General features: G+C 43.3%; 1 protein-coding gene across 2 annotated transcripts; it reads left to right on the top strand.

The window, feature by feature from the left end:
* The first annotated feature begins 231 nt into the window (after positions 1 to 231).
* Positions 232 to 21151, top strand: NAA50 (N(alpha)-acetyltransferase 50, NatE catalytic subunit). Of its 2 annotated transcripts, none has more exons than XM_030534708.1 (5): positions 232 to 372; positions 12238 to 12371; positions 13222 to 13341; positions 14803 to 14869; positions 17323 to 21151. In XM_030534708.1, the coding sequence occupies exons 1-5, from the start codon at positions 365 to 367 to the stop codon at positions 17501 to 17503; spliced, it is 510 nt and encodes a 169-aa protein (XP_030390568.1). In that variant the 5' UTR covers positions 232 to 364; the 3' UTR covers positions 17504 to 21151. The 2 variants fall into 2 exon arrangements, with proteins under 2 accessions (XP_030390568.1, XP_030390559.1); XM_030534699.1 differs by having other exon boundaries at positions 233 to 372; positions 12235 to 12371.
* Positions 21152 to 21665: the final 514 nt, after the last annotated feature.

The raw sequence follows: 21665 nt of genomic DNA, 5'->3' as shown, positions 1-21665 counted from the left end.
GACCTGCTAGTTTAATGATGGTTTTTTTAAATGACAGGTGGCAGATGCGGAGGCAGGCGATTGGCCTTCCAGGTCCACGTGACAGGATAAGGCCCTTCCCGCGAAGTGGCCACGGGAGAGGTCACGTGGGCGGCGCCGCATAGCGCCGGCCCAGTCACGCCGCCGCGAGGCGAGGGGTGAGGGGTCACGTCGGCGGGGTGGGGCGGAGCGGGGCGCGCTGGACTGGCGGCCCGAGGCCCATGTGGAGGGGGAGCTGCAGGGCGAACCGCCAGCGCCGAGGAGGAGGCCGGAGCCCGGAGCCCGGAGCCGCATCGTCGGGCCCCGCACGCACTGAGCGCGGATCCCGGCCCCGCCAGGCCGCACCATGAAGGGGTGAGTGCGGCCCCGAGCTCCCGCCCGGCTGTGAGCCCTGTGGGGCCTGGCTCAGTGTCGCCGCTGCTGAGCTCCCGCCCGGCGTCCCCGGCTGGCGGCGGCTCGTCCTGCCTCTGCCCGGGCCAGTAGGGAGCCTCGGGCGCCGCGGGATCAGTAGCGGGAGCCGCTGGGTCCTACCCGGGCCCGGAGTCTGCGCGGGCTGCCGGGACTGGCGGCACGATCCTCCCGCGCCCGCCCGGAGCCAGCCCTGCTCCTGGGCCGCCGCTCCCCAGCGAGACGTTAACCGCTTTCCAACCCTTCCGCGCGCCTTCTCCGCCCCTCGTCGTGACCCGCCACTTCCCGGCCAAGTCCCCGCTTGGGTCACTCCGGGCAGCCCCGTTCCCGTCTCCCAGCTCTCTGTGCCCGGCCCCCGGGGCCTGCTGCTGGCCCAGGCCCTTGGATTGTTGGTTGCCTTATGTTGTGTGTGGAACGGGCTGGAGAAAGCTCAGCTATTGAGTTGCGGGAGGTGCTCAGTGTTAAAGTAATGCCCGTTAATGGTCTGTCTGGTAAACACTGATACTTAACTACAGGAAGTTCACAGCTCTTCCAAAGTTCCCCACTTGCACGACGAAAGCAGCTCTCCTATTCCTTGTCTCACCTTATCTGCTTCACTACAGAAATACTGGGTGGAAGAGCTGCTTCCTTCCATTCTGCTGTTAAGAAGTGCAGATTATCGTTTTGTGTGGAAGTTTTTCCTGTGAAGTTATCTTGCCAAATTGATATAAAAACGAATTAGTTCTAGTTTATACTCTCCTTAGGCTCCTTTTACGATTATAATAATAATGAAGATATAACCAGTGTAATCAAATTGGTAGCTGGAAGTCACTCAGCAAAGTCCTGGATTGACCAGCCTTGGAAATAATGTTATATCTTAAAATGTTGCCTGTGTAGACCAGGTAGAATTTTGTGTGACTGCTTTATAGGGAGGATTGGAAGGATGGTGTAATTTCCATGAGTATTTGCTGTGATGTAGCCTTTAAATTCCATTCACTTCTCGTTGAGGTTGCAGGACATGGGTGAATGAGAAGGTTCTATGTTTTATAGCTAACAATGATTTCTGCAGTGCAATCTGTTCACAATCTCCCTCCCTTTCTGGTTGTCTTGTGAAAGTGTAGTATAGGGATTTCAAATGTGGTAAATAAAACCCTGATTCCACTGCTAAACAGAGGCAATGTGGTCTAGTGCTTTGAACTCAGGACTGGAAGTCCTGAGATCTGGGTTCTGTTCCCAGCTCTGTTGGCCTGTTTATGTGACTTTGGGCAAGTCATTTCACCAGTGTCTCAATTTCTTTTTCTATGAAATAAGGGTGTTCCTAAGCTGTCTTCCAGAGATGGTGTTGCAAATAATTACTGTTTTTGAAAAGTGTTGTAGAATTGTCAGATATTACTGTTCTGGTTTGGCAGCTTAAGGCAAGGTGAATAACAGGTGAAGTACTTAGGTTTTTAAACCCCTTACCATTTGTTATTAACTTGTTAGCAGTTGGGATGAGGTCACATACCAAGGCTGCTTGATGATAAAAACTTGGTTCTCTCTCATTTTCATGACTAGTTTCAAACACTTTAAATGGTTTTGGGGGACTGAGTCAGTGAAGCTGAGAGATGGGAAAAAAAAAAAGGCTCCAAAACTTGGACATCAGGTGACAATGTGTTATGACTCCATAGAAATGCATACGAATAAAAGATTGCCCAACAAGAGTGATGGATTCCTGTCTCTCTTCCCACTCCCTTGGAGCTAGTCAGAGTTACCTTATTTGGCATAGGCAAGTATATAGGAAGGGCAATAGAATTGATCAGCAAAGGTGAGCCAGCAGTTGGCATAGTTATTAAGGTAGGTCAGCTACTTTCTTGCTGGAACTAGAATTTTGTCTTTTTTCTTTTCTTTGTAACCTATCCCACAGATTTCTATGGCTTGGCTCTTCTCTGACTCCATCTTAATTGTGAATCAGGCAGAGGAGCTATTTGGGCCTGGATACGCTATGTGTATGTCTGTGTACGTCAGGGCAGACCAGAATGGGGTCTCTTGTCAGGATATAGTTATAGGCAGTACTCATAAGTGTGCCTGAGAGCTGCACTATCCCTCTAGTGCAGCTCTGTCGAGTTCTCTGTACTCTTGGCTTTCAGTGACTTCTGAGTTTGGGGCTCCCATACAAGTAAAACACCGCACCACCACCCCCTCATAGTGATTTAATTCTGAATTTTATGTCCCTAATCCTGCTCCATTCAGGTCAATTCAGGAAGAAGCCATTCACAGTTCCCTAATGTTCTGTGACCCTTCAGATCTAAGGAGGCAGTGGCACAGTGTATGTGGTTTGTGGCTCTTGTCCCCAATCACTCTGAATTTGAAAGAACATGCAGCGGTGAAGCTGCCTGTGCAGTTGCTTCACGTACTATGTGGAGTCTACCATATCATTCAGTGTGGCCATATCATCAGCACAGGCCCAGAACCCCCTCTGCTGAGCGCAAGGAAAAATCAATGAGAAGTAAAGGGGCCTCTGCTGGCAGCTGTTGTGGCTCCTTGGATTCCAGTGTGTGAGCCCAACTGTCAGTTTCTGAACAAGTCTTCCACTGCTGGTGCTCGCAGAAGTTCCCATGATTCTCTTCTAAGGAGACCTATGCTACTGGAGGGAGCCTCTTTCCATTTTAAAACTCCTGTCCATTGGACTTTCCAGTGCTGGAAGTTATAGCAGGAAAAATCTCTGTTGCTGAGGGATATTGCATAAGATGGCCTCCTCTGGAGAAGAGCTATGGTTTCTTTCAAGGAAGATGTGAAATCATCTAGCTGTGAAAAAGTGTTTTCTTTGATTTGTTGTGTTTTACAAGAGGTTAAACATTAGAGTTTTGGAATGGTAATTATCAGGATCTCATTTGTTTTTCTGAAGATCATGATCATATTTGTTTTTCTCATCTTCTATACTCTCTCCATTTTTTCATGACTTAAGCCATGTCTACACTACATAATTACGTCAGCCTAACTTAATGTCAGCATACAGCCACCGCAGTTATTAAATCGCTTATGTGCGCGCACACTTGGCTCCTTGTATCAGCGGTGCACATTCTCTCCGTTAGTGCTTGTACTGATTGTACTGTCATTGTGAGGTGGCTCCTGAAAGCCAATAACAGTTGATGTAAGCAGCACACATTTCTGCGCTGACACTGTGTTGACCTAATTATGTCGATCATGACTCTGTGCTGCTTTGGGAGGTGGTGTTACTAAATCGACTTGGAGAGGCACTTACATCAGCAGGAGCCAAATTTACGTGAAGACACTTCCAGAGCTAGGTCAATGCAAGGCAGTTTATGTTGACTTAATCCTGTAGTGTAGACCAGGCCTAAGTTTATCCAATGTAAAGGTTATCTGCAAAACTTTTTCATGTTTGTTCACTTTGCAGCTTGTGAAATTGATGGTCCATGGAGATCTAATTTTGTTTCACTTATTTTTGCCATAAACCTAGTTTTCATTTTTTTTAATTAAAAATATTGGCTCTGATTAGTAGGGGAAAACTTGAGGAACTTCAACTCTGCCCCCATTTACCTCACTGTTTGCATGCAAAGCAGATGCGAATAGCATCCCTTTCTCTATATCACACTCCGTTACACTGTTTTGTTAAAGTTGTTACATTGCTGCCTCCAAGCAGACTGTAGAAAGGGAAGTTCTCACTGACTTGCAAGAGCTCAAATTACAACTTGCTGATTAACATTTCTGTGGGATTTGTAATGTGTCAGAAAATGAATGTATACCACTTGCTGAGGCAGAAGGAGAGTAGCCAAAAGGCAGACTTCAAAGAGGAATGAAAAACAGAAGAGCGTTTGAGAAAGCGCTCATCTGTGGCCTTAAGGATGACACAATAGGTTGATTCAGATGTTATGGTATTGTCCAGGATGGTGTTTCTCAATGACTGGTTCATGGACCAGCGCTGGTTCCTGAGATCTCCTTGACACAGTTTAGGAAGGCAGCAAACTGGTCCCTGGGATCAAAAAAGGTTGAGAAACACTGGGCCACGGGACCCAACTGAAATCAGGACCCTACTATGCTAGATACTACGCACATGCATAGTAAGCGACAGTCTTTGCTGCCCCTCATCTCCCAAAAAAGCTTTGAAACTCGGAAGCCTTGCAGATGAACTCTTTCAGAGACAGCTATGGGCTTATGGAGGTGAGACTACAGTTGGGAACATTGAATATAGGCAGAGAAGTGGTGGTAATGTGCATGAAACCCCTGAAGAGCACATGATGAATAGCTATGGCTAGGCTTACTCTTCAGATGAGTAGGTATTGAGGAAACTTTTAAAGCCCTAATGCCTGAGGATATCAAACTGCAGATCAAGTTTGTGAAGCCTTGTGCTCACACTGGACTCCTTGCTGTACCTGTACAGGTAGTCTGCCACAGTAATACAGGAATGTTCTCATTCTTTAGTTGGCTAGGAAAGTGAGTCCTGAACTGAGACCCTAGGTCTGGTAATCCTGTGCTTTCATCTACCTTGGGTAGAATGTGACCATCACACAACAGCTGCATTTGATACAGCACCCTGCAGGATGCATCAGAAGCAACATGAGAAACACACATTTACTTAGCCCTGGCAAGCTGGGGAACAAATTGAAGCCCTATATGGGGAGGTGGGTAGGGAGACAGTGTGGGCATGGGAGTATGGATGGCAGGTAGCAGGGGTGATGGGATGAATGGGGTACTGGGTCTGGCACTTGCTGCCAAACAGCCAGGGCCCCACTGTTGTAGGAGGCAGCGAGGAGCCGGGGGGGGGGGCGCGGAATGACAACGAAGATTGAGCCTGGAATCGGCTCCTGAAGTCCCATGGCCAGAGCCCAAGCCCCACAATGAGTCTGCCACCCCAGGCTGAAGCCCAAACCCCACCCGCCCCAGGACAGTGGGGAAACTCTCACTGGCTGCCTGCATCTCCTGCATTTTTGGCTCCAGAGGAGGGCATGGCCCAACCCCTGTTGGCAGCCATGGGAGGAGGGGCTCCTGTTTTGCACCCCTCAATTTCCCGCAAGAGGTTGTGGCCTCAAGAAAAGCCCACAGTTGGCTGCATTTGAAAAATGCTGTGGGGAAGAGGAGTAGGTGTGCAACCCACAGATCTTCTAGGGATAGTTGAAACAAACTAACATTCTCCTGAGTAACCTGTGTGCCTAGCAAGAAAGCTAATCTGTTTAAGAAAACTAGAGGCTCTTCTGGCTCTAAAGGAGATTCTAAGCAAAGCTATACTTTGCAGATCTTTCATAGCTCTGTTTGTTTTATTTTATGGGAGTGTGATATGTCTGCACTTCTGTTTTAACTTGCAAGCCAAAACAGAAGCAATAAAGTTAACTTGCTGCATACTGGGCAACAAGCCCTCTCCAAAGTGCTCAATTTGTTCAAAATTTTTTCTCCCCCAGCCCACTTTGACTGTTCCTTGATACCTCTAGTAAAATATGTGAGTTGGAGATTCTGTTCTCCTATATTTAGAACACCAGCTGCTTTAGATAAATCTGAGCTCTGCTATCAGTTACACAGAAATCTGTTTGTCAGGTACATTCCTTTAGGAAGGGACTTGCATTACTTACCGTGGTAGTGTAGACATAGCCTAAGTCAACCTACACTGTGCAACTCCAGCTATGTAAATAACCTAGCTGAAGTCAACATATATTGGGTTGAGTTATCGTGGGGGGGTCGATGGGAGAACCCGTTGACTTACCTTACTCTTCTTGTCGGGGATAGAGTACAGGGGTCGACGGGAGAACAATCCACTGTCGATTTGGTGGGTCTTATCATAGAATATCGTAGAATATCAGGGTTGGAAGGGACCTCAGGAGATCATCTAGTCCAACCCCCTGCTCAAAGCAGGACCAATCCCCAACTACATCATCCCAGCCAGAGCTTTGTCAAGCCTGACCTTAACCTTTAAGGAAGGAGATTCTACCACCTCCCTAGGTAACCCATTCCAGTGCTTCACCACCCTCCTAGTGAAATAGTATTTCCTAATATCCAACCTAAACCTCCCCCACTGCAACTTGAGACCATTATTCCTTGTTCTGTCGTCTGGTATCACTGAGAACAGTCTAGATCCATCCTCTTTGGAACCCCCTTTCAGGTAGTTGAAAACAGCTATCAAATCCCCCCTCATTCTTTTCTGCAGACTAAACAATCCCAGTTCCCTCAGCCTTTTCCTCATGAGTCATGTGCTCCTGTCCCCTAATCATTTTTGTTGCCCTCCACTGGACTCTTTCAAATTTTCCACATCCTCCTTATAGTGTGGGGCCCAAAAGTGGACGCAGTACTCCAGAGGAGGCCTCACCAATGTCAAGTAGAGGGGAATGATCACGTCCCTCAATCTGCTGGCAGTGCCCCTACTTACACAGCCCAAAATGCCATTAGCCTTCTTGGCAACGAGGACACACAGTTAACTCATATCCAGCTTCTTATCCATTGTAGCCCTTAGGTCCTTTTCTGCAGAACTGCTGCCTAGCCATTCGGTCTCTAGTCTGTAACAGTGAATGGGATTCTTTTGTCCTAAGTGCAGGACTCTGCACTTGTCCTTGTTGAACCTCATCAGATTTCTTTTGGCCCAATCCTCTAATTTGTCTAGGTCTGTCTCTAGCCTATCTTCACTAGACCCTGTTAAATAGACCACCGAGGGATTGATCTCGGAACGTCAATCCTGGCTGTAGTGTAGACATAGCCTTATGGTTGAATGGGGCTGAGATTCTTGTAACATTAAGAAACTTGGAATTTCCCCTTCCCTTCTTCATATTGGGTTCTAACTGGTTTTCAGAACTCTGAATATTGACTGTCACTGAAGTTTCTCTTCATGATTCATGTTTCTGGGAAATGATTTGAATTCCTTTTGAACTGTAAACTGGTATAGCATTGCTTCCTTTGAATACGCTATCAAGAGGACACATTCAGCCTTGGTGTAAGCAGCTGCCAGTGAAGTGAGGGGGACTCATCAGTTCCACCAGGGCCAAATCGGTTATTTACCTACCAACTTCAAATCTCTAGTTTGCACAGTAACACCAATTCTGCACTCACCTATGTATGGTTTTCAACCTATGCCACAATGAGTTGTAATTAGATCTCAGGGGAAAGCAGGCTTCTGTTTGGCAAGCACTTGAAAGAATATAGGGAGTGATCCTGAGAGTGGAAGTGTTAATGCCAGTGTTCTGGGCAGGCTTCCAGTTTCAGTAACTATATAGCACCTCACTAAATTCCCACTTCCATTTCAGTTTGATCTAGAATCCTTCTTTACTTTCTTTCTTAAATGTGTGTTGTGTTTCTGTGCATTGTCAGCAGCTGCATTAGACCCCAGAAGTGGTGGGTGCCCTTCAATAGTGAAGTGATTCCTTTACATAATGTTTGTGTGATGAGAAGTGCCATAGTATGGAAAGATCAAAGTTTCTTTGGAGTTTAGCTTGCAGCTAGACTTCTAATCGTAAGGCCAGGTTTCTCAGACATCCTTGTAACTTAACTCTGGAAGTCGAGCTTGACTTTTTGAAAACATGAAGTAGACTTTTTTAGACCTTAAATTAAACAAACACTTTTTTTCAGTTTGAGGGTTTTTTTAAAAAAAAATCACAAGTGTCGATGAAGAGGAATGGTGTAGTATTTTTGTCCAATGGACCCACAGTCCACCAGACTTGAAGTTTCATGTACTCTGTGACACACTTGCCCTAAACTCTATAGTGAGGCCCCTTGAATTTCATCACAATATCACACTACACACTGGAAATTCTTTGTCAGCTTAATTTAGATCGTCAGTGAAGAGTCTATTATCTACTTTAGTAAGAAACAGTACAGTCCTGACCCTTTGCTTTAATTTGTTGTTAAATTCTATTTTATGTTGACAAGTTTAATGGGCTGCAGAATTTTATATTTAAAACACCAACTGTGAGGTAGAAATTTTGGTAGTAGGGTGTCAGAGCAAGACATTATGGCATCTGGGTAGGGGACAAATGGGACTCCTGACATCTGTATAGGTGATAGAGTAGTTTGAGATTATGAGATGAGGACGTTACATGGATGTTTGTTTCTGCTAAAATTATTAGTGAAATGTAGGTTTCAGTGTTAACACTCCATTAAGATAGGGACATTTCATCTCATTGATTGTTTCAGGCTGTCTGAAGACTCTAGTATATATGACTGCATCTGTTACCCTAGAGCAGTGGTCTCCAGCCTTTGTACACACAAGATCACTTTTTGAATAAGTGCAACCCAGGATCTACCCTGTCCCTTCTCCGAGCCCCTGCCCTGCTCACTCCACCCCCCGCCCCATTGCTTACTCTCCCCCACCCTCACTCACTTTCATGGGGCGGAGGCTGGGGCCAAGGGGTTCAGAGTGTGAGAGGGAGCTCTGGGTTGAGCCTGTGGCAGGAGGTGGGATGCAGGAGTGGCCTGTGTTGTCACTGATGCAAATTAAGAGAAAAGCATTTCCAAATAATATTTCTATTGTCACAGATGCTTTGTCAGAGATCTGTTTAGTCTAGGGCAACTTTACAAGTCCTTAGATTTGAAGACACAAAACTTTCTGTGCATACTGAGTTTTGCAGATGGTGATCTTCAGCATGTATGTGCTGAACAGTCTCTGTTCTCCACGCACTCATGCTGTCCTATCTCTCCCTAGACAAAATGAATTTATTTTTCTTTGTCCACAATTCTTCGCAGCTAGTGCAGTATATGTGATTTTCAGATTTTTAAGGCCTGTTATGGAAGTTGTATATTGTCCATGCAGGTGCTCTGAAGAGCAGTGTTGGGCCAGGTTGAGCTTTGAAGTCCTGTGCAAATTGGAGGGGCATTTGGAGAGGGAGGCCTGTGTGTTGAGAAATGGAGGGCCAAGATCTCCTGCAGTTCATGAAGGTTTTGGGGGTGTAATTTATGTGATGACTTAATCATGTAGTGATATACACTGAAAATATGCTTTCAACAAAAGATTCCTCTGTGGCATTGTACCTGGTCCTCTGTTCTTGCTGGCACTGACTTTCTAGATGAAATCTAGTTACAACTGCTATCACGAACTGGGTTTGATGCATTTTAAAGGAGTATTTGCAAGCTTGTGGATTTTAGAAGAACCATATCTAGAGCACTGAGTGAATGTTTAGATGAGACCCTGCACTAATGGCATGTTAGGTATTCTTGCAGCAGTGAAAATAGGGGCTTGCAACATCACCGCTTGCTCCAGAGTAAGTCACTTTGGTTCAAGCCTTCCTTTACACGTGTGCAGTGCAATGACGCTGAGGAAAAGGAGAGAGAGGTTGCACTGATGCTGATGCACTAGTGCCAAAATCCTTAACGTAGACATGCTCAGAGTAGCCTAAGGCAAAAGAGATAGCAATGACACAGAGGGAATGGCAACGATTGGGAGGGAGGCAGGAAAAATGGGTACTTTGTGGAGTAGCTCAACAAGGCCACTTGGTTCCCAGCCATTCCTGTGTTTTAATACGCTCAGATGTCTTAAAATAAGCTATAAAGTAGAAGTAGGGTGATATTAGCTGTGTACATGGTATTGGTGATGTCATTACTGGAATATTGCGTGCAGTGTTGGTGTCATACTCTAAAAGGGAAATTGAAAAACTGGAGAGGGTTCAGAAACAAGCTACAAGTATGATTAATGGTCTGGAAAACACACCTTACAATGAGACTAACCAAGGTTAATTTATTTAGTTTAGCAAAGGAAAGGTTAAGAGGGGGCTGGATCAGTCTATAATTATCTACAGAGGGAGAGGAAACCTGATACTTGAGAGCTCTTTAATCTAACAGGCAAATATATGACAAGATTTAGTGGCTGAAAGTTGAAGTCAGCAAAGTTCAAATTGGAAATAAGATGCAGTGGTTTTTTTTAACAGTGAGAGTAATTAACCATTGGAACATATTGCCAAGGGATGCAGTAAATTCTCTATCGCTTGAGTCTTAAAAAGCCATGCAGTCTTGATTTAAAAAGATAAGATATGCTCTAGTAGCTTAGCCACACGTTTTTGGGCTCAATGCAGGAATCACTAGGAGAAAACTATGGCTTTTGTTATGCAGGAGATCAGACTCAGAAGGATCATTGTTGTCATCTAAATCAGAATCTATGAATGAAAAGCAGCCTTGCAGACCTTGTGAATGCTACAGTAGCTGTACAGAAATAATGGACACTTTGTGTTTGGGCTGCGTACACTGTTTAAAGTATATATTGGGGGTTCTATTCCTGTGTCCCTTAGATCTGTAGTAGCTCTTGCAGACCATAACACTATGCTTAGAAAACAAAAACCTAAATTCCTTCGTTGCTGGTGGTAGTTGACTTGATAGTTAGTTAGTTAAGATGGATATTGTGCCTAAAGCATTTAAATACAGTTGAACTTGTCAATAGCTAATCAAGAGACTAAAAAATTGTTTGCTAAAAGAAGTTGATCTCTTAATAAAACATGTATCGCACATGTTTGGGGCAAGGTACTTGAAGACAGGAGGGTGCCTAGTTCAGCAGAGGTCGTACTGGTTTTACTCTATTCTGCATATGTCACCTATACTTTTTTTTTTTTTCTTTCTTCCAAAGACACTAACCCATGTGAACAGCTCTAGCTGTTTGGAAAGAAAAAGCGCAGGAAATCAAAATTCTAGAGACGTGTACTTATGTCGATCCTTGCCAGCCTTTGTAAAACGGTCTTCCTGAAAACAGAATTGTGTTAGAGTTTAAAAAAAAAAAAAAAAAAAGCTAATGGTGTCACTTGGGCAGAAGAAAATTCTAGTTGTCTATACATCACTCAATAAAAGTGAGGCTGTAGACTACTCTGGAATCATCCATGCTTGCTCCTCAGTCATCACAATGGGCTGGCAGCTCCCTATATATAGTGATGTCCACTTGGAACAGTTTTTTTTTTTTCCATTATGCTAGTTCTTGCTAAAGCTGTGGAAGCATTCTTTTACGTCCCCCTCCATAGCTTGGGGAGAAATTAGCAGGGATGGGGGGTACAGTTGATATCCTCACTCGTTGTCCTGGATGCATCATGTTCCTACCAGGAGTCTGTATTCTGGGTTTATGAAAGGGCATGTTATTTCTCCTCAGTATTGTTCATCATAATGGTATTTCAGTTCTGTTCCTGTCATATTTAACAGCAACGGTGACTTTGACTGTAATCTGTGACCTTCGCCCCCCCCAGGTAGTAGTTCACCACTATATTAAAACAGATCTAGCTAAGTGCTAGTGGCAATATTTTGTGCAGTCTCCAGGACTCTCTGGGAAGGAGGTTTAGGGAGGATCTGCCTTTTGTGTGTTAATTTGACTTCTCTTAGGTTTCTCCACTAAGGACTTTTGTTGAAAATAAGCACAAATTCAGGACTATCTTGTTAGTAGTTGGACTTGGCTAAGGAGCTTATTCTGTACATTGAACAGATGGACAGAGGCAAGCATGAGGCTGGCACAGAGACAATCTTAGTGAATCTATGGTAAAAATTTAAGGGGAAGGTTTGAAACCTAGTGCCACTTGGCTCATGGGGAGATTCTGACATTCTCTTGTCATGTTCTCCTTTTGCTCTCTTTCTCCAAAGCTCCCACAATCCCCGCCCCACACACAATATTTTGTGGAGTGCCAGCCTTGTGTAACCATTTCAAGACCTTTAGCATCTTCTGAATTTATGGTACTGATTGGGACTTTTTCTTGGTATTAAAGCAGCTGTCCGCAAAAGAGGGAGTAGGAGCTGTGTGTGCGTGTTGACCCCACACCAATGATTCAGGTAGCTATTCAATTGGTTGTTCAGCTAACTAGCCCTCTATGTATAAATAAAATGCTTGGTTTTAAATATTTGATATACTTATAAATTGTGGGTTTGTAGAGGTGTTAAGCATGTTTTGATTTGTTCCAGTAGCCGGATCGAGCTGGGAGATGTGACGCCACACAACATTAAGCAGCTGAAGAGGTTAAATCAGGTCATTTTTCCTGTCAGCTACAATGACAAGTTCTACAAGGACGTGCTGGAGGTTGGCGAACTAGCCAAATTAGGTACAGTTTTTGTCAGTAGTTTGGGGGTGGGTGGAAGTATTACCCTCCTCTGTTCTTGGTATTTGTGATACTAGCTCCTCCTGTTCCGTTAAGCAGTGAAAATATGTGTAGCTCTGTATGAGACACAGAAGAAGCCACAGTCCCTACCCCAGTGGTCCTCAACCTTTTTGGCTGGCGGGCACCAGCTGAAGGACCATTGTGGCGGTGGAGCACCTGCCGAAAACGGCAGCATTGCGGCGGCTCTCAATGACATCACTTGCCGTCGACAAGCGACGTCATCGAGAGGCGTCCCTGCCAAAATGCCACTGCGGCATTTTGGAGGGTGCTCTCCCGGGGGCTAGGATGTGGGCGCATTAAGATGGCCCTGCAGGCACCATGGTGCCCACGGGCACCGCGTTGGGGACCCCTGCCCTACCCTAAAGAACTTGTAGTCTAAATAGGGTTTCTCTTTATTGGGAGTAGGTGTTCTGTCCATTACCAGTGGAAGCACAGGAAGATGTACATGGAATCTCACCCCTTTTCCCCAAGTGGTTCATTGCCTGGACTTCTGATTAATCAAATCCTTTGACATGAGCACCATAGTGTAAACATCGCCCAGAAAATGTTAGCCAAGATTTAACATTTACCTGAAGGTGTCTTGGAGCAATGTGGAAGGAGTTAATTGGACATATCTCCATATGACTTATCTGACTTAAATTTTATTGTATTTTAGGGAGGAATATAATTATCCGTGTTCCCCGGAAAAAGTGGTTGTGGGGAAAGAAGTGAAGGAAGACAAATGAAGGATAGGATATTTATAAGACTTGAGATTTCTAAATGACCAAAACTTGACTGTTTCCCTCCCTGGCAGCATATTTCAATGATATTGCAGTGGGTGCGGTGTGCTGCAGAGTGGATCACTCTCAGAACCAGAAGAGACTTTACATCATGACACTTGGATGCCTGGCACCCTACCGAAGGCTAGGAATAGGTAAGGCTATCTGCATTTTGATCTGTGTCTTCAAAGAAACATGAGTTCTGGGCCAGCCTTCTGAATGCTTTTCCAAAGTTTTCAGTTCCTTTGACACAGCAGAACTTAATGCTTTATTAGAGGATGATTCCTGTCTTAGGAAGGGAACTGTAGGAAAGAAGAACTTAGTTTATAGTGAACTCTGCTTTCCCTGTCCTGTGGAAGTGAGACTGCACTTCTATAGTGCTTTCTAACTCAAGATTTCAAAGGGCTCTTTTATATCAAGCCTAAGACCCTCCCTGTGATGTAGGTATTCTATTTTACAGATAAAAAGTACTGAAGCAAAGTGAGGTGAAATGACATGCCTTAGGGTCTCACAGCCAGTTAGTGGCACACGTAGAAATATAACCTGCTCTTCCTACTGGATAATGCTGCTTCCGTTCACCATGTATGTTAGTTTTTTCCATCACAATAAGTTAACTCTCCTCGTTTGAGGGGAGCTGCTATTTTCTCTCTACATCACCGTGTATAGCTTGGGGTTTTTTCAGCCAGATCTATGGGCTTCTCACATTAATCCAGGCCTTTTATTTCATTAAAATGTTTCATTGGGACAAACTGAAGTCAAAAACGAAGTTTTATTAATTTAAATTATTTGTTACCTGCTTGTCAGGTAATGTTAATAATACTGCCACTGCTATTACTTAAATTTAATTGTATTCTTTGCTCACTTTAAGGCCTTGGAAGCTTGCTTTTGAAGAAGGTTCTCTAATCAAATCATTGGTACCACATAGAGTTGCTTATGAGCATTGCTAGGCTTTAAGCTTTTTCTGTTAGCTTGAAAAGCATTAAAGCATTTTCTTAAAAGAAATGATAAAGAATCAGATTTTGCGAACAGTTAAAGGAGGAAAGATAGGCCTATTAACCTTAATTTAATTTGCTTAAACTCTCCATCTGTTCACCTGTGGGGAAAATACATCACACGGTGTTGGGAAGCTTTAATTCATAAATCTGTAAGGTGATTTGAAATCTTTCATGACAGGTGTTACAAAAGAGCAAACTATTCTGTTCAGTAATCTTTTCTGTTCGAAGTATGTTTCCTGGTCTTCTGACATGAGGTTTCTCTTCTTTTTAATGTGTTCTTTCGCAGGAAGTCGTCCTTGTGATTGATATTTTTAAGCCTCCCTGAGGCCTTTGGATTTGGGCAATTTAATTTTAAGTTACTGTTTAAAATACCCAGTGTATACATTTTAATGTTCCTAACAGCCTCAAATAACACTTAAAACATGAACTGCAGTATAGTATGCTAATTTCAGAGTATCATAACAATGCTCTCAGCACATGCTCTAGGAGTATGTCATATGAACTCACTAAGAGCAGTATGTCCCTGCTTAAGGAATTAAACAGTTACAGTGCTGACTGCAAACATTAAACTGATTTGGTTGCACATTTGTGGGGTGATTAAGTTTCTTTATTCCTTGGCAGGAACTAAAATGTTGAATCACGTCTTAAACATCTGTGAGAAAGATGGCACTTTTGACAACATCTATCTGTAAGTAAATGACACTCTTTTATTCTCCTGGACTTGGGAGAGGCTCCATAGGGGAGTGAGGAGGGTGCAATATCATTTCAGTTTCAATTGCTGTGGAATGATGGGTCAAATGTGGTCCCATCTTACAAGTACTGCCCAGCCAGTCAGCGTTTAAGTTCTGGGTTTGTTCCAGGCACTGCCTAGTAGCAGAAGCTTCCCTAATTTTGGAAGGTTTCCTTCAAAAGTAGTGCTGAATTTTAAAGTAGGGCTGTTGATTAATCACAGTTTAATTTTTTTGAGTTAATTGCTTGAGTTAGTCATAGTTAAAATTTAATCATGATTAATTGCAGTGTTAAACAATGGAATACCAATTGAAATGTATTAAATATTTTTGGATATTTTTCTACATTTTCAAATATATTGATTTCCATTACAACACAGAATACAAAGAGTACACTGCTCTCTTTATTTTTTTATTACAAATATTTGCACTGTAAAAATGATTAAATAAAAGAAACCGTATTTTTCAATTCTGTAGTACAATCTCTATCATGAAAGTGCAACTTAAAATTTAGGGGTTTTCTGTTTATATAACTGCACTCAACAACAAAATAGCGTCTACAAGTCCACTCAGTCCTACTTCTTGTTCAGCCAATCGCTCAGACAAACAAGTTTGTTTACATTTATGGAAGATATTGCTGCCCACTTCTTAATTACAATGTCACCTGAAACTGAGAACAAGCTTTTGCATGGCACTATTGTAGCTGGCGTCACAAGATATTTACATGCCAGATGTGCTAAAGATTCATATGTCCCTTGATACTTCAACCGCCATTCCAGAGCACATACTTCCATGCTGATGACACTTGTTTTTTGTTTTTAAAAATGCATTAATTAAATTTGTGACTCAACTCCTTGGGGGAGAATGTATGTCTTCTCATCTCTTTTAGCCTCATTCTGCCATATATTTTATGTTATAGCAGTCTCTGATGATGACCCAGCACATGTTCATTTTAAGAACACTTTCACTGCAAATTTGACAAAATGCAAAGAAAAAGAAACAGATCTTTTTTAATAAGACCTATGACAGCAATTAAGTCTCCTAGCAGTTTAGCATAGAAAACTAAAGGCTGTTTAGGGCAGGGGTTCTCAAATGGAGGTCAGGACCCCTCAGCAGGTTGTGAGGTTATTACACGGGAGTCGCGAGCTGTCAGCCTTCACCCTAAAACCCGCTTTGCATCCAGCATTTATAATAAATATATTTTAAGTGTTTTTAATTTATGGGGGGGGGGGGTCACACTCAGAGGCTTGCTGTTTTGAAAGGAGTCACCCGTACAAAACATTGAGAACCACTGGTTTAGGGGGATTATCCACCACCTCCCCAAGAGTTTCTGTTCTCCCAAGCTTTGTAAAACTCTAAAGAAGAAGGAGAAATGTTTCCCAAACCTCACAGAATCTGTCTGTGCTACAAAAACTGTTGTATCTGTAACACAAAGCCCCAACCACATCTGAGCAGTTGGGTCTTGCCTGTGTGTATTGGGCCAAGGCATGTGTTAATACCATAGGAGTACTCTTGTATCATGGATTCTACCACAACATGATTGTCATTGATGAGCTTTATTTTACTGTAGTGTTTAGAGTGTGTTACTGAGGGAAGTTACACAATCATACTGCAGTAGTGGCTCCAGTGAAACTAGGTAATATTGTTATATTTCACAAAACACCTGCCACTAGGGTGACCAGATGTCCTGACTTTTGGGTCTTTTTCTTATATAGGCTCTTGTTATCCCCCCACCCCCTGTCCTGATTTTTCGCACTTGCTGTCTGGTCACCCTATCTGCCACTTCCATTTCAAGACAGGTTGAAGCTACTGAGCTGATACTGTTAATACTTAACACTTCACACTTCATATTATCAAAGCACTTTATATGCTATCTAGTTGGTCCCCACAACAGTTCTCTCAAGAGAGGCGTTAAGTTTATTTTACAGATGGGGAAATAGAGGCAGAGAAGTTAGGTGATTAGCTAAAAGTCGCAAAGGAAATCTCTATTAGCACAGGATTAGATGTCACAAGTTCCTAATTCTCAATTCTGTGCTCTATTAGATCATGACACCTAACTCTAGAGCATCACCCCCTCACCTCAATCATAGGGCTAGTCTACACTGGCAATGTTTTTAAGGTGCCTTGTGTGGGTGCGGCGCAGAACTAAGAGAGAGCTCTCCCAGCGCTCTAAAAAACCCACCTCCACAAGAGGCGTAGCTGCCAGTGCTGGTGCACTGTCTACACTTGGCACTTTACAGCTCTGTTTTTTCACACCCCTGAGCAAGAAAGTTGCAGCGCTGTAAAGTGCCAATGTAGACAAGCCCTTACTCTCTCTCTCTCCCCCTGGATATACAATTCCTGAGTGTGTAGGCTATGTTTTATACTACAGAAAATGCTGATGTCTTTTTCTCTATCTTCCTATGTGCTCTAGGCATGTCCAGATCAGCAATGAGTCAGCAATCGACTTCTACAGAAAGTTTGGCTTTGAGATCATTGAGACGAAGAAAAACTATTACAAGAGGATAGAGCCAGCAGATGCTCATGTCCTGCAGAAAAACCTCAAAACCCCTTGTCTTGGCCAGAACGCAGATGTGCAAAAGACCGACAACTGAACAAAACCCCAATGAACACTTTCTTGCACTTGCTTGTCGCCAAATAAGGAAAGAGAGGCCTGTTGATTTTTTTTTCTCCCCTTCCCTTCATCTTACTTTGTTTTCTTGCCCTCTCTCCAGCAAAATGTAATGCTTTTCCCAAGGATTGTCCAATCATGTTTGGGTTTTTTAGCTCTCCTTTTTGTTCACCAGGATGGGAAGAGGTGTACAGATCTCTTTAAGTTTGAGGTGTGGAGGGCTTGGGTAGGCTTTCCTGAAGTCAGTTTCCTTCAGAGAGTGATTTATCTTGTGCTTTCACACTGAAAAGTAGGGCCTAAAAAAAAAAAATCTGTGTACTGAAAGAAAAAGCAATATCTTGTCCTTTTGAGTTCTGTAATACCAGTTTGTTTTTTTCAGCCCCCTGAAATATGTGTGAACTTTGTTTTAGCAATTCTCTTGTCCCTCTTCTCTCTCCTTCCCCAGGCCCCCCAAAATGTTTAATCTTTCCAAATATTTTTGTTTGACTTTTTCTCCATCTCTTGCTGAGAAGAGCAGGCTGGTTTACTAGCACATTTATTGTGCCTAGGCTGAAAGTTATCACCCCAGCTGGTGCTACATTCCTTGATTGACCCGAAAAAGGATTCAGAGTGAGTTTTAGTTTCTTCCTTTTCAGCTACCATCACCATTCATCCTACCCCATTCCCACCAGACTCTTGCCAGGGTAAGAGCTGAATCTAATGTCAGCAAGAAGAGCTTTGCAAAAACATGTATCCTGAGGTGATGTGCTTGTTTCAAGAACAAGTGAAATTCTCCAGGACTCAGCTGTCCATAAGGGGCAGCTCTTTTTATCCAGACTACTGGAATGGGAGAAGGGACTGTAAGCATCATGTCCACTTCAGTTCTAAGGCAAGTGCCTGTGTCCAAGTGTTAGTTTGGTGCTAAGGATGTCAAACCTGTGGTAACAAAGAAACCTGAGAATGGAGCAAGGGTGGAGGAACCAGGCAGTGAGACTGAGAAGGGAAACCAGAGTCTTGACCCTAATCAAATAGCTTTGCAGGGGATCTCAGAAATGGCCTGGGCTCTGCTGAGTTTATATGCTCTGTGGGTATGAAGGGATTACGAACTGTTCTTTGAACTCCTCTGAAGACTTTTCTTCCATCTGCCAGTGATGCAGTTCTCCTCTTGGAAAGGGTGTTTCATGGAGCACCAGAGAAAGCGGCTCAGACTGGCACATCTTAGGGAATTTGGAAAACAGGCTGGCTGACTGGCTTCTTCCTAGTACTGTAACATAAAAACTATAGTAAACTTTTTACTGAGCTCTGCTTTGCATCCTTTCATGCTTCATTTGCATGAATTTCAGTGCTACCTTGTACACATTGTTGCCAGCAGTTACATACCAGCTTGACCTAAGACTCTTCAAAGCATCTGGGAAATGCACTGAATTGAAACTGATCCTCCTTCCTCGTCACTTAGATTGAGATTAAACTGCATTCCTTTGCCATTAGTGGGTTTACTTTTTTTTTAATTCAGCCTGTTGAGCCTGTCTGCTTCAAAAGCCTCCAATCCATGGTGCACATAGCAGTATACATCTTGTGAGCAGGTGCTGTTGCTCTGAGGCTGACGTGGGAACCAAGGATTTTGATGTTAGGGGGGTGAGAATAAGGCAGGAAAAAAATCTTTCACCTCATATTATGCAGTCTATTTCCCTGGTATCAAAAAGAGGCAACCCCAAAACTGTCCCTACTCATGAGGTGCACAGAGGTTACTGAAGTGTAGCTTTTTGAATACATTGATGAGCCTGAACTGGATAACTGCTCATTGACTTCAGTTTCTGGGTTTATGCTAGTTAAGGGTTGGTGGTAGAACTCCCCGTTGGCTTTGTAAAAGCCCAGCTATAGTGGCCAGGGGAACTGTGTTCATATCACCCTTTGGTGGCTCTAGCTAGAAAAGTGCTGACAGTGTTTCCTTGGCCACAGATTACCTAGTTTTTTAAAAGTTTTATAGCATAGTTAGACCCTGCCTACACTGATTATGGAGGCAGTTCCAGCACCTTTCTAGGAAGAATAGTGTTGAAGCACAATTAGTTCCTCAGATGCTAATGTGGTTTTCTTGACTAGTTGTAGACAGGTCTAAAAGGTGTTAATGGAGGGGAGAGAATATGCATTGGAGGATGTTCATGCAGCACAGCTATAGTTCAGACCATAGCTGTTTTTTGTGCCAAGCGATCTTGATTCTTCTAGAATTAAGTGGTAAGTGTTTGGGTTGGGGAGGGGAGTATAGGGGTGAGCTTTTTAGGACTTGCTGCTGTTGTAGGCTTCCATAAATCTGTGGTTTGCAGGCAGTTTTCCTGCAGGTTTCAAAAGCATAAACGAGTCTGGTGTCTGGACTAGCTTGGTTTGTCTCTGTCCGTTTTTGCTTTGGGCTGCCATCATTCTATGAATGTATCCCTCAAAAAATCTCTTAACTCCCATTCCACAGTAAACTAGTCTCACCTAACTTCTAACTAAATATTTATAGGAAGTGGAAGGGAGAGAAACCAGAAATCAAGGCTCCTTTTCTCAGACTATTAGTCTTGGAAAACGGTTTTTTGTACGCTTAAGCACACACATAATAGGTTTAATCTAAAACCTCTTCAAAAGCTGCACCCCATACCTGGGAAGAAGAGCAATGGTTCTGGCTACCAAACGGTTGTGTTAATATTAGTGTACCCAGACTGTTGGGTATGGGAGGAGAACTTACCTCGGTGCTGTCAGCAGGAGACACTGGAACAGTGTTGAGTATGAGTTTGTCTGCAGTAAATTTCTATTACTTCAAATGTTACTGCAGCAGGACCTCCCATTAGCTTGAAAATAACAGCATATGCACAACAATTTAAAAAGTTAGGAGTGTCTATGAAATAATCACCAGCACTTCTGTTCTGGATTAAGAGCTTCATGCAAAATTTAGGCTGTGTACATGCAAGTTGCTTTGAAACCTCTCTACAATAGTTTACGTCATCCATCAGTTGAACCATGAAAATAATGTCCTCCATAAAGAAACATTCACTACCAGGAAACTATAATATAGGGGCAAGGGAAAAGAAGCATCCAGAACTATGTCCCTCATTTGGGGGGATGGAGTGTTTTGGGTTTTTTTGTATACACAAATGGGCTGGGTTTATATGGTGCAGTTAATAGTTAAGCCTGCCGATTGAACATGACATGCTGTTACAGCTAAAAAAAATAAGTGATATTGTATTAATTCTTGATGGTGCCCTGTGATGTCTAGTAAATTTGAACCAAAAACCCCCCACTGTTACATTCTCCTCCCCTGTGCTGTGATCCAGGGTCAGCAGCTATGCACAGAGTCTGTTTTGTAATGTGTGTGCTGACTTGGATGTTTTTTCGAAATCTGCTACTGCCTCGTACTGAATATGGCTAGAATTGCCCTGCTTTTGATTAGGACTTGTCTGAATGTGCCGGTGCACTGTGCAGCTTACAGATGCATCCTCAATGTTATGACTTTTAAATTGCAGGGGTAATCAAATTCTTTACAAATATATGGTCCATTTTTAATCTAGATCATTGCCCTTGTACATCAGGAGCATGTTTTGTTTTTCTCAAACTCTTGAAAGTAAAACTTTTAAAAATACTGTTCAGAATAAACGTGCACTATTGGAGTTATGTCATCCATGATTTGTCTTGTGCATTTCTTGCAACTTAGCTTTGTTTTCCATCAATCCTTGGTCTGTCTGAAATCAGGGGTGGAGTTTTACTGAGGTTCTTCACAGGCCATGCAGCTTTCCTGTCCTTGTGCTCAACTTGTTGAAGATCATCATGAACTGTGGTATGGATCTGGTAGTGTGGTGATTGGTGTGTGTAACTATCGGGGGAGTGACTTCTCCAACATCAAGGGCCACTCACTGAAATCCCCTGCCTTACGTGGAACCAGAGTGATTGTGGACACTTAGCTGATCTACTTTTGTGGTATTGCACAAGGAAAGGGGCATCAACACAAAACATGTTAGGCTTTGTAGGTTAAAAAACACTAAACTGTCTCTGGAAAATAATTGATAGCCATTGCAGATCATGAAGAACAAATAGTATGTTTCCTGTGAGAAATACTATAAAAGTAAGCAGCTGTAGTCTATACCTGTAGAAGTAAGTGGTCTTAAGTTGCAGAGAGCACTGTGAAACTGTTTTGG

Source organism: Gopherus evgoodei, chromosome 1 (assembly GCF_007399415.2).
Source record: "Gopherus evgoodei ecotype Sinaloan lineage chromosome 1, rGopEvg1_v1.p, whole genome shotgun sequence".
Taxonomy (NCBI): Eukaryota; Metazoa; Chordata; order Testudines; family Testudinidae; genus Gopherus; species Gopherus evgoodei.
The sequence above is the reverse complement of the archived record's forward strand: the minus strand, read 5'-3'. Positions and strand labels throughout refer to the sequence as shown.